A 16,532-nucleotide genomic window follows, 5' to 3' on the forward strand; every position below is an offset into this window, starting at 1 on the left:
TAAATCAAAACTAACTGCTGTGGGGTTTGGTTGATCCCATTAAGAATATTTTGGACCAAAAACCATTCAAAAGACAAACGGTGAAGACCACATCTCACTTTGCAAAATCATGAGAGCAATTCTTTTTTCAGCCTGTGAAAATTTCTTTTTTATAAATGGGTTTGTAGTTTCGAATAAAGTTGAATTCTTCTGAATATTTTTCTTAGGTTTCACATGGGTTTTTGTAATTTTTAACTGACTGTAAATATTTTTGAATTTTGAATTTTTTTCAGCATGGGTTTGTGTAATTTCTAACAAAGTTGAATTCTATTGAATATTTCGAATACTTTTCCATATGTTTCCACATCGTTTAGTGTAATTTCTATAAAAGTTTAAAATCTTTTGATTAATATTTCAATTTTTTTAGGTTTTTGCTCCGTACGTTACCTATTGGGTTTGCTGTGTTCATGGTCCATTTGGCTACTATCCCCATAACTGGAACTGGAATTAATCCAGCTAAAAGCTTTGGTATTGCTGTTATAAAATAAAAGACTTTATTTGTACTAAAATAAAGAGACACAACCACATTTTGAACTATCTTTAAAATTATAGAAAGACTCAGACTATTTTTATTTATGCTGATTTAAGCATACTAACATAAACTAGCTATCAATGCAAGAGAGATACAATCTGGTGAAGTTTCCTCGTTTGGCATGGGACCCTCGACTGGCGAACCCTCCCCCGGTGTAGATTGTGGTGGTTCCACGGTTTCTTTCAATTCAGCTGGACTGTCAATCTGTCATTAATCTCTGGTGGTTGCTGAGACGACTCGTCTCGAGCTTCTGCCGTCGTCTCCTGCGCCTTTTCCGCCAACACCGTCTCAAGAGTAGCTAACGCCGGTTTCAAAGGAGGAAGCTTTTCATCGGCGTAGTAAACCCTAAGCCCAATCTCACTTGCACAAGATTAAACAAACTCTTCTTCTCCTAAGGATAATATATCAAAGCCTCTTCTCCTTTACCAACAAACTGATCGGACACAAGTCGGATCCTACGGAGAAAATTGTTCTTCCGCGTGTGACCAAAGTTCTTGTCATGGTATATTGAATTAAGCTTGAAGTTAACTTAAGCCTCAAGTCTTTAAAGAGATTAGGACTAGTAACTTTAGCAGTTATCTAAAGTTATATTTAGGAGTTATCTAAATAAGCGTTCTAGTAGGATTAGGATTTCTTTATGAGAGACTCTTATATAAGGAGATGCTAAGTTGTAGCATAACTTATGAGGTTAAGAGTTTGAGAGATTAAGAGAGTTTAGGTTTTGAGAGGTTTTTCTAAGCTAATAAAAGAGAGGTTTTATTTGATCTTTGAGTTCTTAATCTTCTTTTAACTATATTTGGTTTCAGAGTCTTGTAGTGTGTTTGTGAGATCATAAGAAGGAACGTGAACAAAGAAGATGTCCGAACTTACCGTCACAACGGGAAGACCGAAAGAAGGAGGAGGATCCTCATCAATCCAGTGCTCATGCTTACCTCGATAAACTACACATGTTGGGCTATAAAGATGAAGATTGCACTCAAGGTACACAAGGCATGGGAGATCATTGAGACAGTTGAAACTGATAGCGAGAAGAATGAAATAGCTATGCACTTGCTTTTCCAATCAATACCCGAGGCGCTGGTCGTAAAAATTGGAGAGCTATATATGAGTTATGACAAAGAAGGTTTGGGAAGCAATAAAAGCAAAGCATGTAGGAGCAAACAAAGTAAAAGAAGCGAGACTACAAAGCTTAATCATTAAGAATTCGATCGCCTCAAGATGAAAAACTCCGAGACTATTGATGCCTTCTCAGAAAAACTCTCTGAGATAACGTCGAAGTCAGCTGCATTGGGGGGAAATATCAAAACTTATCAAGACGTTTCTGAAAAGCCTCCCGCGTAAAAGATATATCCACATCGTGGCATCTCTCGAGCAAATTTTAGATCTTAAAACCACAAGTTTTGAAGACATCGTCGGACGTCTTAAAGTTTATGAAGAACGTGTATGCGATAAAGAAGAAACTCAAGACAACCAAAAACAAACTAAGGTACACTAATACGAAAACAAATTATGGAAACCGGGACTACCATGGAGATTTTTAAAACAGAGGACGCGGTGATGGGAAACGTTGCTATATTATTTGCAAACGATGTGAGATGGAAGATGAAACAATTAAACGATTAATGTGGGAAGAACCTCAATTGGAACCGATTGAACTTAGCACTACTACGGAAGTTTTGGACAGCCGAATTCAATCTATAAGATGCGGGATTCAATCTATCATATCCAACTATTCGGAGTGGAAGCGTTTATTTGGGAAATGAATAATATCCTTTCAAGAAGGATTGATTGTCACGTGTTTGAAACAGAATGTTCAGAGTTAGTCTCGATGGTTCGATCTGTCACATGAAGAATGGCCTGATTTTTCGAATCTGCTAGATGATTTTGGATTGCTACGACCCGTCTCTCTTTATCCTTCTTCTCGCACTCTTTTATTTCTCGTTTATGTAATGTTCATGTGGACTATTTAGACGGTTATTCTAGAGTGTTATTTTTAAAAATTATTTTGGTAAACTCTATTCTTCCTAATTTGGCAACCAATCATGAAATTATTTTTTAATTAACATGTGGTTGACAAATAAAAAACATAAAAGTGTTTAGATACTTAGAATTTATAATAAAATAAATTAGTTATCACCAAATTTAGATATTTAGATATTTAGAATTTATAATAAAATAAATTATTTTATAGAAACTGAAAAACTAAACTAAAATAGAAATCATTTATTAAACAATATGACCAAAACAATTTCCATCTCTTTACTTGACATTTACACGTAAATTAATAGAAAAGTAAATATAAAAATGATAAGGATTTATAATTAATTATAAAACAGAATATAATTAATTATAAAATAGAAAAATATTCTATTTTATGTAATTAGATGATTACTTTAAAAAACTAAATCATGTTAGAAAAACAAAATTATGTTACCTTATATGATTTAATACATTGTAAAAAAAAAGTAATAATATGTGTTTGATTTAAATTTGAATATCAAGAGTTAGCAAGTTGTCAAAATATAGACAAACTCAACAAATTTATACTGCTTCACTGATTCTCTATTTATATTACATACATACATCAAACATATTAGTGTTAACGAAATGAAAAATGAATTTCAAGTATACAATTTAATCCGTCCGGATCCTACCTAATTTTTGTTAAAAGGAAAGGGGAGATTGGAGAACAAAAGGCTTGAGAATAAATTGCAAACCATATATGATTCGGTTTAGACTCCATGCCTAGTAGGATTATGAGATTGTAATAAGATAATAACGTTGTAGAATTCATATTGGGAAGCCCTATATGATTCGGTTCACTGGTTGCGTTGCAAATATTCTACGAGGTGATTTGGTTTGAGACTTGAGAGAGTTATAGGCAATGAGGAATGAAGCCCAGGCCCTGTGATCTTTTTACTATCTTACTAAGCAAATCTAAGCTAATTGTAAAACAAGAAAACATTTTAGAGAGAGAAATTCATAGATTTGAGATCCCATAAATAGAGATAATTGATGTTCATTTTGGTAATAAACCCCAAAAAGAAAAGTCATAACGTTCCGTCAAAGAAACAAAAGTAAAGGCCTAGTAGTACGGCCCAAATACTTTTGGCGGGAGTTAGAAGAAAAATAAAAAGTCAAGCACGAAATGTGTTTGATGGAATGCCAAAGCGAGAGAGAGACAACAATGGTTCAAGAAGAACCTATGAAACTGAGAATCACCGAAGTTGTTGACATTGAAAGAAGGTGGTGAGCTGTCATTCTTTTTTTCCTTCTTCTTCTTCTCTTTCTCCTATTGACATTGTTGGAGGTCTCATTCTTCTTCATATTCTTCTTTGGCCTTCGATTCTTCTTCTTAGGCTTTGGTGGTTTTTCTTCTACTACATTAGCTTTGGAGTCTAAACACATAGGCATAATAATTTTTGAGTATATAATTTGTTGATATGAATAGTTAAATTTTTGAATTTAAATAATATTTGTATTAACTAATTAATAAAATTATTTTATTATCGTTTTCTGAATTTTTAATTACAATTTTCTTAAGATTTTGGGCATATAATCCAATTATTCCTTCGAACTCACAATTATGATTCATAACACATGTATAAGAGTTAATCAAAATTGTGATGTACAACACATGCACAATTCGAGTCATTAACTTTTGGCGTCAACTTGCTGCTTCTGTAAGTACAAAGCTTAATTGCTATACAAAAATAAATTGAGGAGAACAGATAAATATCAAAGACATCTCGACCGAACCTAATCAATCCAACAAAATTCTACATACTCGATATCCAAATTTAGCAAGATCTATGCGATTCAAGTGTCTTGAGGCATAAAAGCAATCACAGTGAATAATCGAATTTGAAGTCAGGATCAACAAACAAATACTAACAAACTAGATCTAGGCATACCTATATAGAGGCTGGGATCTTCGTTCTTCAATTCATGTTAAAGAATTTAATAGCCATCATCTTCCAAAAAAAGAGTAACTAGGGTAGAAAAAATAATCGAAAACATAATTCAAAATAAAATATAATTATGAATCTAGAATTTCAAGTCTATTTTAAAACCTCTATAAATTAATATTCGATAAATTAATAACCTCTATAAATTAATAAATTCTTCCTGTCCCGAGTTGGGACCAGTGTATAAATGTATACAAATCGATAAATTAATAAGATAATAATTTTTTTGAAAATCCTATGTAAATATATGGTCTCATCAATATTATGTAAAACTTAGTAAAATATGACTTTAGTATTATTTTTCTTCAATTTATATAATTTATATTAATTCTGTGTAAAATTTAATTCTAATTATTTTACTACGTATAAAAAAGTTTTTTTTTTGTTTTAAACATAATAAAGGTTTTCTACTTGTAATTGATTTTTAGAAAAATTATTGAGTGTATAGAGAAACTACCTTTTAGATCAAATTTTTGTAAAAAATTACAAATTTGTAAAATATCTCCATAAATTAATAATTATTAATTTATCGATAAATTAATATCTCTCTAAATTAAAAAAAATTTTGGTCCTGACATTATTAATTTATAGAGGTTTTACTGTAGTTACAAACTGCGCATGGTTTGTCAAATTCTAAAACATGCTTTGTTTATTTTGAAAATAAAATAAAATGATACTAGATGAAACAAATATAATGAAAAGGATATTTACCAATTGATTATTCTTATATTTCCATATTTTTTTATTTTAGCTACTATTTTTGAAAACTTCCATTAACTCTTTCACTAAGAGCTGTGATAGTACACAAAAAAAAAAGCTGTGATTCAAGTTTTTCTACTCATAAAATATGTCTTTGATTTTTTGTAGTAATTATAGGCCGTAGGCCAATCTTTCAATATCATACACGTAGGCACGGGCTAGTGCTGGCCCAAATTGGAGATGGTCTTAGTGGTTAGAAACGAATGTTTAAATTCTTAATTAACTTTTGTAAAACACCAGATAGTTTGTAATATACGACGAGATAGTTGAAACTTATGTCCAAAAAAGAAACAAAAGAAAGAGAGTATGTTCATATAGTAATAGGGAAAAGAAAGAAATATAACCGTTGGTGATTAGTCATTTAGTTGGATGACAAATCTCTCTCACCTTCACATGGACCAACGGCTTCTATGTCCCACCAATTTGTACTCTCAATCTCCTTTACCTTATTTATTCATTACACCAAAGCTACGACACGACATGGCTTTTGTTTTATTTTCATTATATTTATGTTATTTAATGTTACAGTACATACAATATTTAGCTTTTATGTCATGCATTGGTTATTAGTATTTTGTATTACTAGTAAGATTGAAAACGGTTTTAAGAATGTAGGAGTGTGTTTCACAAAATTGAGAGTATTGCAATTACATGAGAGTGTTCAGACTTCAGAGTATTACAAACCTAACAAACCTGGATATTGTGATATGACTGGCTTTTAGGTTTTGTAGGTCTCCCATTTGATTATAAACAAAATGTATTTATTACCTATATTCCAAAAGTACCCTTATGTTCCATGTTCTCTTCTTATAAAGCAACACACAAGATGCAAGAAATCTCCATAACTAGAGAGAGAAACTAATCTTTTTAGTGAGAGAGAAATCTTAGAGCTGAGCTAAGAAAAATGTCAAAAGAAGTGAGTGAAGAAGGAAGACATGGCAAAGACTACGTGGATCCACCTCCAGCTCCACTTCTAGACATGGCTGAGCTTAAGCTCTGGTCTTTTTACAGAGCTATCATCGCAGAGTTCATCGCCACTCTCCTCTTCCTCTATGTAACCGTAGCTACAGTCATTGGCCACAAGAACCAAACCGGTCCTTGTGGCGGTGTTGGTTTACTCGGCATTGCGTGGGCCTTTGGTGGCATGATCTTTGTCCTCGTCTATTGCACCGCCGGTATCTCCGGTAAATATTTCCACAAAAACCACAAAAATTTCCATAAACTTCAGTTTCAAGATCTTAATATGAAGTTGTTTAGCAATGATACATTTATAATTCAAAGATACATTTTTAGCAAGTTTTTGTTTGGTAAAATACCTTTTTAGCAAGTTGGTAAAATATTTCAACAAAACTTTATCCTAAAATTACTAAACCTTAATCTTCAACAACTTAATATGGAGTTGTTAACTTGCAGGAGGTCACATTAACCCAGCTGTGACATTTGGTCTGTTCTTGGCTCGTAAAGTGTCGCTCCCTAGAGCAGTTGCTTACATGGTGGCTCAGTGTCTTGGAGCCATTTGTGGAGTTGGACTCGTTAAGGCCTTTATGATGACTCCATATAAACGTCTCGGAGGCGGAGCTAACACCGTAGCTGATGGTTATAGCACCGGAACTGCTCTTGGTGCTGAGATTATTGGCACATTTGTCTTGGTTTACACTGTCTTCTCCGCCACTGACCCCAAAAGAAGTGCCCGTGACTCTCACGTCCCGGTTAGTAAAACTTTGCAAACCAGTTTTGTATAATTTATAATTATTCTAAAGCTGAATTTTTTACTGTTCTTTCATGGTTTCAAAATGTGATTGTGTAATTTCTAAAAATAGTTATTCTTTTCTAAATTTTTCATAGATTTCATGATGGGTTTTTCTTTACTGTTTTTTCATGATTGAAATTTTTGAACATATTTCTAGGTATTTAGGTTTGTGTAGTTAATAAACTTGAATTTTTCTGAATATTTATCGTAGGGTTTGACATGGATTTTTGTAATTTTTAACAAGTTGAATTCTTTTGAATTTTTTTTCTTATGATTTCACATGGGTTTGTTTAATTTCTGAAAAAGTCTTTTGAATATTTTTATTTTTATAGGTTTTGGCTCCGTTACCTATAGGGTTTGCTGTGTTCATGGTGCATTTGGCTACTATCCCCATAACTGGAACTGGGATTAATCCAGCCAGAAGCTTTGGTGCTGCTGTTATCTACAACAATGAGAAAGCTTGGGACGACCATGTAAATATAGTTCTCTCTCATTAACAATCAATTTACTTATTTTTTTGTTGAATAATTACTAATTAAGTTTTGGGTTAATGGATTTGAATTTTTAGTGGATCTTTTGGGTTGGACCATTCGTGGGAGCATTAGCAGCAGCAGCATACCATCAATATATCTTGAGAGCTGCAGCAATCAAAGCTTTGGCTTCATTCCGCAGCAACCCAACCAATTGATGATTCATGAGACTTCTTAGAACAATTTGAGATCTTTTTTTTTGTGTGCTTAATGAGAGATATTTGTGTGTTTTAATTTGATGTAATCGGATTTATTCATTTTCATAGTTTAATTTGGTTTAATTCATCTTTGTCCGTTGCTTTCTTTCATGTAGGGCATCTTATGATTCACTTTTATACTTTAGTACGAATTAAAACATTTGTTACAAGTTTATATGAACCCACATGCATGTTCGTATAAAACATTCCTTGGTGTTTTTGTCTTATGTTACTTGATTCTTCTTATCCGGTGGTCGGATCATAAACCACTCACATATGACATATTGACACATGTTCCTTAGTTAGAATAATAATAGACTATAATAGCTAAAGCCTTGGGGCATGCAATAAGGATTGGAGTTTAGCAATAAGCATTATCACGTCTCGTCTTTTCAGAATTGTAGAGACAGAGAAGTGTGTGTGGTCCTTCTGATAAAGAGGTCAAAAATTTCGAAAAGGGCTCGAAAGCAGACGGAGATGAAGAGAAAAAGATAAAGGACCACCACACTAAAGGGTCCACACTCTTCACCATAGACCACTTTACACATTAGTCTATCCATCTCGATAATAACCGGAATTCGTACCCAAACCTTAAATTTAAGCAGATTTCTTCAAAACATTTTCTTTTACCAAAGTTGTGTGTCCTCGAGTTTGGCTACATCAGCTGATTCTATTTTTGACAAAGAAACAAAGAGAAAAAGTAAAAAGCTAAAACTTTTTTCTTGTTACCGTTTGTTCTCTCTAGCGAGAGCTGGTACAGAAATTTTGTTTGAATTTCAAAGTGGGCTAAAGAAACGTTCATTCTACAATTTAGTTCTCTCAAGAAGGATAATTTAAGGACAATTAATCAGACAACAGCATAGTTTACTTTCGAACCAGAAATCCATTCCCTTGTTTCCAACATGTGAGCTCAAGTAGCTTAGTCGGGTAATGCAGTTCCTCGTTCCAAGTTGTTTTTGATCTCCAGCGTGTATTTCCCAAACGCACGCTCGATTTTCTTGTTGAAATGCTCGTTTCTGTCGTTGATGGAATCGATATCCTTCTCTTCCCGGAACTTCCTCCTCCTGCTAAACTCTTGTCGCTTTTGCTCTCTGTCTAAGAGCTCTTTTGCCATCTTATCTATCTTATCTTGCGAAGTTTTTGGAGCCTGCAAAAGTTTAACAAAGGATTGAGCTTTTCTATGACTCTTTACTTTAGATTTGAGTCTCTCATTGACCAAAAACGACAAATCACAAACCTTTCCATATTGCAAGCTTGAGGCCTCACGGTAAAACTCTGGATCAGCTGCTCTCATTCTGTTATACTCCTCCAGATCAACCTGAATGTTCTTTGTCCGTTTCTTGTATGCGTTGTATAACGTCTTCTGGTTAAAGACTGAAGATAAATACAACATTTCACACATTAGCCTCTCAATAATTGTGTAATCATCGAAGTGAAACATAACAAATGAGAAGAGACAAGAGTTTCAATTCAGTACGAATTTCACGTACCATCCCAACCCGCAGGCGTAGGTTCCTTTTCCCATTTTTTGTATTTTGATTCAGCTGCTTCTTGAGTATCGAGCATATAAGCCTGTGTCATATCTAAACCATTAGCATCAAGAAGTTTCCCAATCTTTTTCTTCCTCCCCTCCAACCATTTCTGTTTTGAGATTCCTTTTGTCTCTGTTGGTGCTTCCATTTTCTTCTTTTCACTCCCGACATCCGTCTGATTGGATTTTCTTGCTTCATTCTGAAACAAAAGCGTTATGGAAGAGTTACATATATAAAACGATCTTTGGATTCTTTAAAAGAATTACTAATGACTGTACAAAAAGACTTACCATCTTAAGTCTCAACTCAAACAACTTCTTTTGTCTCCCTGTAAGTTGAGTTACATCTACTTGAGGTTCTTGGTTATCCTCTTCCTCCTCTTCTTCTTCTGAACTATCTTCCTCTATTCTTTTATCATCGAGCGGCTCCCTCGTCTGCTCGTGAACTTTAGCTAATCCTTTTGGTACATGAAAAAGAAAAACAAGTCTCAGAATGGTAATTCACACTCACTTCTTATCAGAACTACATGAACATTTCATAAGACATGATATCACAATGACAAGTAACATGTCTCTATCTGTTTCTGCACATAGTGGGTGGATCACAAAATTGAAACTAAGTTGCATTGAGACAACACCAGCTTTATGTGAAGATTTACTCATAACTCTAATAATAAACCTCAAACCGCTACGCTTACGCATCAAAAATCATAAACCATAATCACGGGAAACAAATTCACACAGATGATACATACACCGCAAACTAGTATTCTACTTCTCTCTACTTCTCTACTGGCCTTTGCTTCAGCAATTTTCTCAAAGCAATAACTACTCCTTCACTCATTTTTAAATAGTGAGAATCACAGAATAGAAACTCAGTAGCATTGAAGCATCACTAGAAACTTAATGTGCAAATTCACTAACAGATCTCCTCTAAACGAATAACCTAGCAAGTAGCAAATAATCATTAAACCTCAAAACAGCTACTGCTACACATCAAAATTATAGACCTCCATGAGAATGGACACAGATGACAGAAACATCAAGAACAGCTAAGCCTCAAAAAATAGAAAAAGAACACAAACCAGTGTTCTGCTTCTCGAATCTGGCCTTTGCTTCAGCGATTTTCTTAAAGCAATACTCGACACACTCGTGATAAGGATTTGAAGCGTTTATACAATCCGGATGCACTCTTCTCTCACTAACCATACTTCCAAGCGTTAAGAAACTGCAAAATAAACCAACAGAAACGCCAATAAAGTTATCCAACAGAAACGCCAATAAACTGCAAAATAAACTCTTCTCTCATTGAGATTTAAGAATAATAGCAAAAGAGGCACAAGAAGCACCAAATAACAACAAAGCTCACACATTACGATGATGTAAATAAAAATCTTAACTGGGTTCAATGAAAAATCCCTAATTTGATGCAAATTTGTAGCTAAACTATATAACACTACAAGTTGATGCAAACAAGAACTTAACTGGATTCAATGAAAATTTCCCTAATTTGATGCAAATTCACTTAAATATTAAACCTAATCTGTTCAAAGCCTAAAACAGGAGGTAGGAAATTGTAGATTCATGACCTCATAAATCGGAATCAATTTCGAGATTCTGTGTATTTGAAACACTATGTTAAATACGTAAGATTTTTCCCAAAACCTAAGAACAATGGAAACAAGTAAAATCATCTTCTCTTTGGTTTTCTATTCAAAAACCAAACGATTGAAATCGAAGAAACAATCTATAGAATAGAGAGAAGAAACACTCCAAACTGAAATCGAATCAAAAAAACCAACCTGTGAAGAAACAATTCGGAGGAATCCGCAAGTACGAGAAGAACACCAGATATCTCGCGGACGATAATGATTTTTTTTTTCTCCGCTCAGTGGAGAAGAATAGAGGAGAAAAAATATTGGAAAATATTAATTATAGATGGGCCTCTTAAATTTGACTTGGGCCAACAAATTTTTTAAGGAATTTGACATTTGTTTTTGGTAAGTTTAAGGAATTTGACATTAATTCTAGCCAGAGTATACAATTTGATTTTTTTTTAAGAGAAAACAATTTTAAAAGTTAATTTTGTTTTTGGAAATTTATCTTCATAAAATTTTTCATATGAAAATATTTATTTGAAAATATATTTCGCTCTTGTTGAATAATTTCAAAATGTTTTTCTTACTAGAGTTACAAAATGTTATAATTCATAACAGGAAGAAAAAATTCAAAAATTTCATGTTTGCATAAGTAAAGTTATTTATTGTATGTAGTATTGGTATCTCTATATGGAAGGGGAAAAAATTAGTCTTAATTAATATGAATTCTTGTAGAAAATGCCTTTTTTTAAAAATTGTTACGAAAATGCCATTTTTACTTAAATCAATTAAAAATTTGTCATTTTAAAACTTAGAAATTTACGTATTTTATACCAAATACTAAAACCGAATAATAAATAGAACCGACTAAACCCAAACATAACAAATACAACGTATGTTTAATCATAATTGTGTTGCTTGAAAAAGGCCAAATCCGCAAACTATTCAAAAAATGCCAAAATCAACAAATACATAAAATGGCAAATTCATAATTGATTCTAATTAATATGCTCAATATGTTTTCAATGGTGCTAGAAAAAAAACTAACATTTTTTGTATTTTTTATGATTACTTCATTCAAAATCCATATAATGGCATTCTCTCTCCTCTATTTTAAAAAAAAAATATATTTTCCAATCATTTTATTTTCAAATGTTAGTTTAATATTAGTTTCTATATAAACACATAAATATATTCACATGGTAAAATCAACATTGTTTATAAAAAATATAAAATTAGATCTAAAATATAATTTAATTCGAAATATATAAACCAAAATTCAGCTAAAAAGCGTAGATAAAATCCTCATAACGGTTTAAGGAAGAAGACTAATAAGGAATATAACAGATTTGATAATCTATTAGCGTGTAAGGCTTACCAAAAAAAGCGGCGTTTAATCACTTGTTTGATTGCACCTTCTTCTTTAAAACTTAATCACTTTTTGGTTATATGTGTATGTCTAAGAAATAACTATGTAATCTTTGTATCAATTTTAATCAAATAAAGCAAGATGTAAGACAATAGATATATATCGGAATCCTCGTTCCATAGAAAAGTGAAAGACATTATTATTTGAATACCATTTAACAAAAAATACGAAAGAAAAGTGAGATTACAATGTTTACCAAAAAAAAAAAAAAAAAAAAAAGTGAGATTACAAATAGAATGAGTTCGATTATATATAGGAGTTAGTTAGGACCCATGCCAGATGGCCCACGCCACACAGGATTAGCCCATGGTCACGTCATCATCTTTCCTAGTGCTGTATTCGTGAAGAACTCCTCCATCTATGGATTCTGTCGTTTCCTTACCCAACACAAGCTTTCCCATGTTCCTCACAATATTGGATAGATCAAAGCAGATGCAGAGCCAACTCCAACAATCTATAGGTTTCTCCTTTCCTTCAACATTGTCTGATGCCGAGTCCAAGCTCACTGTATGATCATTGTTGTTGTCCTCATCGACTTCAATAATCCTGTTATCCCTTGGCAAACCAAATTCCTCTTTTAGTAAATAACCAATCATTTTTTTCTGTTTCCTTTTATGTAAGCAAGCTTTCAAAATTTTGGCATGGGACCTGAGCCCCCTAGAGACGGTCTTCTTGCTGCTTCTCTCCGGTTCATTAGTCAAGATTCGTACACCACATTCGAGAATCTTGAAGTTATCAAATTGATTCGAGGCATCGATGCAGAATTCAAACAATGCCTCGTTGCTGCTAACTTCAGACACGCTACCATGAAATATACACAAATGTTCGGTTTGAATTCTGGTCGATTCATTTGGGTGTTCTACGCAAATAACTTTATTGTAACTGCCTACGATACACCGTATATCAGTGTGTTCCCATGAGTGTTGTTGCTGGTTAGGTGAAATCACGACGCATGCTTTAAACTTGAAGGATGCAGAAGAAAGACGAATGTTCAAGGAATTATTACCGCTAGTTCTTTGGTTGAACTCATCAGGCATTACTCTTCCCGGTAAGCATGCATACCCGTCAAGAAACTGAGTCGCGCATCGTTGGATGATTAGTCTCCTTGATTCTTCACCAAGTTTGAAGCAGTTGGTGAAATTGAGTCGCGCACTTGGAGTGTTTAAAGGGTATGTTATTATCTCCAGTGATTCACAATCTAAAGCCACTAAGAGTCCGAGTGACATAGGGAGCTCAGGCAATGATGTGAGTTTTCTGCAGCCGGCTACATCAAGAGACTTTAGCCCATGAAAACCTTTGATGCAATCTGGAATCTTCTCAATATCAGTATAGCTTAGATCTAGCAGCTCTACCTTCTCTGGAAAATATGTTAAGCTCTTAAGATCTTCATTGTTTTTTATACAAAAATCCGAAAGAGAAGACCAATGCCTGATTGATGCAGGCACTTCTTCTACCGATGTGCCGATTAGAAGGAGTCTCTCAATGTTTGTAGAAAAATCTGGAAATGTTTTCAGTCGTGAGCATCCAGTCATGGTGATATGCTCAAGAGATGCCAAGTTGATGTGAGTTGGTATGACTTCTAGACTTATGCAGTTAGCCATCACTAAGTTCTCTAGTTTATGAAGATTCCCAATAGACTTTGGAAGCTCTACCAAAGCCCTGCAATCACATAGTTCCAGTCTCTCCAGGTTTGTAGCATTTGAAAGATCTGGGAGTTCCTTCAAATGAACTGATCTTGACAAATCCATCTTCTTAAGATTTGTCAACAGCTGAATGTCAAATCATAGAAGAGAGAAGGAACATCAGAACTTCAAATGAGAAACTTCTTATTTCATATGTTGCTATTTAACTACTGCTAAAATGAAAACACAGAATACTATGGTAACTAACCTGAGTTCCTTCCCAGAGCTTTTCGAGCTGGCTATCTTTCATATTGAGTTCGACAAGATTTTCCAGGCAAAATCCAAGAGGAAGACTCTTGCTCGGATATGCTTCCCAATGTAGTAACCTTAGGCGAGGTGGAAACTTCATGTCCTCAGGTATATGCATTATATTATTCCCATCATGTCTTGTCTTGTAAACACTTAGGAATCGGAGATTAGACATTCTTCTAAGAGCTCTATTGCTTAAAATCACTTCGCTAATTCCTGATGTATCAAATGATATGCCAGACACAACTCCAGTACCCTAAATCATGTTTTGAATATAAAGAAACTGTTAGTAAAATAGGTAAGATTATTTTTAAAAGTGTAAAGGTTTCCTTAGAAATAACTTACTTTATCATTTTCAAGGACATAACAAATCTCTTGAGCATTAGTTAAGATCAAGCGTTTCCAAGGCTCTTGTCTGTTAATGGCTTGTCTGCCCACTTGTTGTAGCAACTTGTGCATTCTTATTTCCCCAGTGGTAGATATATATATGAGAGATTTGTTTACCAAGATTTTCAACCCGTGTGCGATATCCAAGTTATCGTCAGCAAGCATGGCTTTCACAAGATCAACATCTTTGCAGTTGAAGAAGACTGCAATGTGGAGAAACAGAGATTGCTCATTCTCATGTAAACTTTCGTAGCCAACTCTTAGTACGTCTTCGATATCTCTATCAATAATAGTGTCTAGCCTTCGTATCACAGATTTCCATTCGTCCTCCTTCTTCCCACGTAAAGATGAACCAACCACACGTAGACCCAAAGGAAGGTTACCACAAAGCCATGTTACCTTTTGTGCAAGATAGTTAAAACCAGGACGTGGAGAGCTTTGTTTAAAAGCATATCCACATAAGATCTCCATAGCTTTTTCGTCAGAAGGAAAGCCCACATGGTACATATTATCGATACCATGCCGCTGCAAAATCTCTTTGTTTTCTGTTGTCACAATAACCCTACTTCCAGGACCAAACCAAGTAGTGTCATTAGCCAAAGCCTCTAATTGCTTCACATCATTCACATCATCAAGAATGATAAGCACTTTCATGTCGCATAACCTCTCTTTTACCGCACCTAAATGGCTTATCCTCATACCATCTTGGTTCAAAATCTTTGAAAGAAGGTGTTCTTGTAAACGCAACTTCAAACCATACTCATCAATACCAATGGGATAGCTTCCTCTAAGGTTATCAACAAAACAAGTAAGCTGAAACTTCTTAAAGAGTAGTAGACTATGCAAAGCTCTCGCAATAGTTGTCTTACCAATACCTGCAGGACCAAAGATTCCAACAATCTTAACTCCATCATAATCAAAGTCTAGCAAAACCTCCATCTCCTTCAAATGAGCTTCAATCCCAACCATGCCATCAAAATCACTAGACGGTGTCATATTCAGTTTTTCCGATACATCTCTTGCAATTTTCTCGATCATCTCCGCTTCATTGTCCCTAACAAAAGAGAAACATAAATATTGTTCCCATCAAATCATAGAAGTATCATTTTTGATTAATCACAAACCAGTTAAGGAAGTGTTCTCCGGCTATGTTTCCCACAACATTCAAAGCTTGGCTCCAATTTCGCCTCTCTTTCTCTGTTCTACGAGCACAAGTTTTATTGAAAACTGTTCCAAATTCACCGGTTTGTTTGCGGACATCAGATGGATCTACTCCGTAGAATACAGTCATCACAATTTGCCCAATATCTTCCCTGCACTTCAAAATCTCCAGGAGCTCATTCAAACACCAAGTAGAAGAAGCATAGTTCTTGGAGAGAATGACGATCGAGATCTTCGATTCTCTAATCCCTTGCGTGAGTGAAGGAGCGATGGTTTGACTTCTCACGATCTTTTGATCATCGAACATTGTAATCCCATTGCAGATGAACTGTTTGCGAAAATGACTCAGAAAGCTTTTACGGACGTCTGGTCCGTGGAAGCTCGCAAAGACTCGGTAATTCCAGGTGCGAGACGATGAAGAAGAAGCCATGAGATAGAGAGCAGCGAGAAAAGTTGAAGCTCAGAAGATGTACAAAAATGGAGATGGCCTATTCATTGACCGTTGACGTTTGAGAAAGAACGATGAAGTTCTGTTTCGAGAAAATAATTCTCAATTGGAACCCAAGTTCGGTTTAAAAAACAATATCGGTTTATGTGGGTAATTTCGGTTTATGTTTGGTAGTTTTGATATATTTCGGTAGTTTTTGGAGAATTTGTCACGGTTAGGCTCGGTTTTAAACCCAAAAATGGAAACAATTCACCAAAATTATAAAAAAAATT

General features: G+C 34.3%; 4 protein-coding genes and 1 pseudogene across 8 annotated transcripts; 3 read left to right on the forward strand and 2 right to left on the reverse strand.

The window, feature by feature from the left end:
• The first annotated feature begins 406 nt into the window (after positions 1-406).
• On the forward strand, positions 407-874 carry AT2G16835 (Aquaporin-like superfamily protein). The gene is made up of 3 exons (NM_127236.1): positions 407-515; positions 661-723; positions 804-874. The coding sequence occupies exons 1-3, from the start codon at positions 447-449 to the stop codon at positions 867-869; spliced, it is 198 nt and encodes a 65-aa protein (NP_179275.1). The 5' UTR covers positions 407-446; the 3' UTR covers positions 870-874.
• A 660-nt stretch (positions 875-1,534) lies between these two features.
• Positions 1,535-2,419, forward strand: AT2G16840 (annotated as a pseudogene; the record flags this gene model as incomplete). Its single annotated transcript has 1 exon — positions 1,535-2,419.
• Positions 2,420-5,889: 3,470 nt separating this feature from the next.
• Positions 5,890-8,065, forward strand: PIP2;8 (plasma membrane intrinsic protein 2;8). The gene is made up of 4 exons (NM_127238.3): positions 5,890-6,482; positions 6,712-7,007; positions 7,381-7,521; positions 7,617-8,065. Exons 1-4 carry the CDS (start codon positions 6,203-6,205, stop codon positions 7,734-7,736), a joined length of 837 nt encoding a protein of 278 aa, NP_179277.1. The 5' UTR covers positions 5,890-6,202; the 3' UTR covers positions 7,737-8,065.
• Positions 8,066-8,367: 302 nt separating this feature from the next.
• Positions 8,368-11,231, reverse strand: AT2G16860 (GCIP-interacting family protein). 2 transcript variants are annotated; one of them, NM_127239.4, is made up of 6 exons: positions 11,109-11,231; positions 10,392-10,534; positions 9,598-9,764; positions 9,266-9,506; positions 9,013-9,149; positions 8,368-8,922 (listed from the first exon to the last, which is right to left on the reverse strand). In NM_127239.4, exons 2-6 carry the CDS (start codon positions 10,513-10,515, stop codon positions 8,695-8,697), a joined length of 897 nt encoding a protein of 298 aa, NP_565396.1. In that variant the 5' UTR covers positions 10,516-10,534; positions 11,109-11,231; the 3' UTR covers positions 8,368-8,694. The 2 variants fall into 2 exon arrangements, with proteins under 2 accessions (NP_565396.1, NP_001324839.1); NM_001335493.1 differs by having other exon boundaries at positions 10,392-10,971.
• Positions 11,232-12,525: 1,294 nt separating this feature from the next.
• Positions 12,526-16,352, reverse strand: AT2G16870 (Disease resistance protein (TIR-NBS-LRR class) family). Of its 3 annotated transcripts, none has more exons than NM_001335494.1 (5): positions 15,776-16,343; positions 15,527-15,705; positions 14,610-15,438; positions 14,224-14,520; positions 12,526-14,102 (listed from the first exon to the last, which is right to left on the reverse strand). In NM_001335494.1, exons 3-5 carry the CDS (start codon positions 15,348-15,350, stop codon positions 12,633-12,635), a joined length of 2,508 nt encoding a protein of 835 aa, NP_001323734.1. In that variant the 5' UTR covers positions 15,351-15,438; positions 15,527-15,705; positions 15,776-16,343; the 3' UTR covers positions 12,526-12,632. The 3 variants fall into 3 exon arrangements, with proteins under 3 accessions (NP_001323734.1, NP_001323733.1, NP_179279.1); NM_001335495.1 differs by having other exon boundaries at positions 12,531-14,102; positions 15,521-15,705; positions 15,776-16,352; NM_127240.2 differs by having other exon boundaries at positions 12,531-14,102; positions 14,610-15,705; positions 15,776-16,352.
• Positions 16,353-16,532: the final 180 nt, after the last annotated feature.

Source organism: Arabidopsis thaliana, chromosome 2, assembly GCF_000001735.4.
Source record: "Arabidopsis thaliana chromosome 2, partial sequence".
In the NCBI taxonomy this organism is placed as follows: Eukaryota; Viridiplantae; Streptophyta; class Magnoliopsida; order Brassicales; family Brassicaceae; genus Arabidopsis; species Arabidopsis thaliana.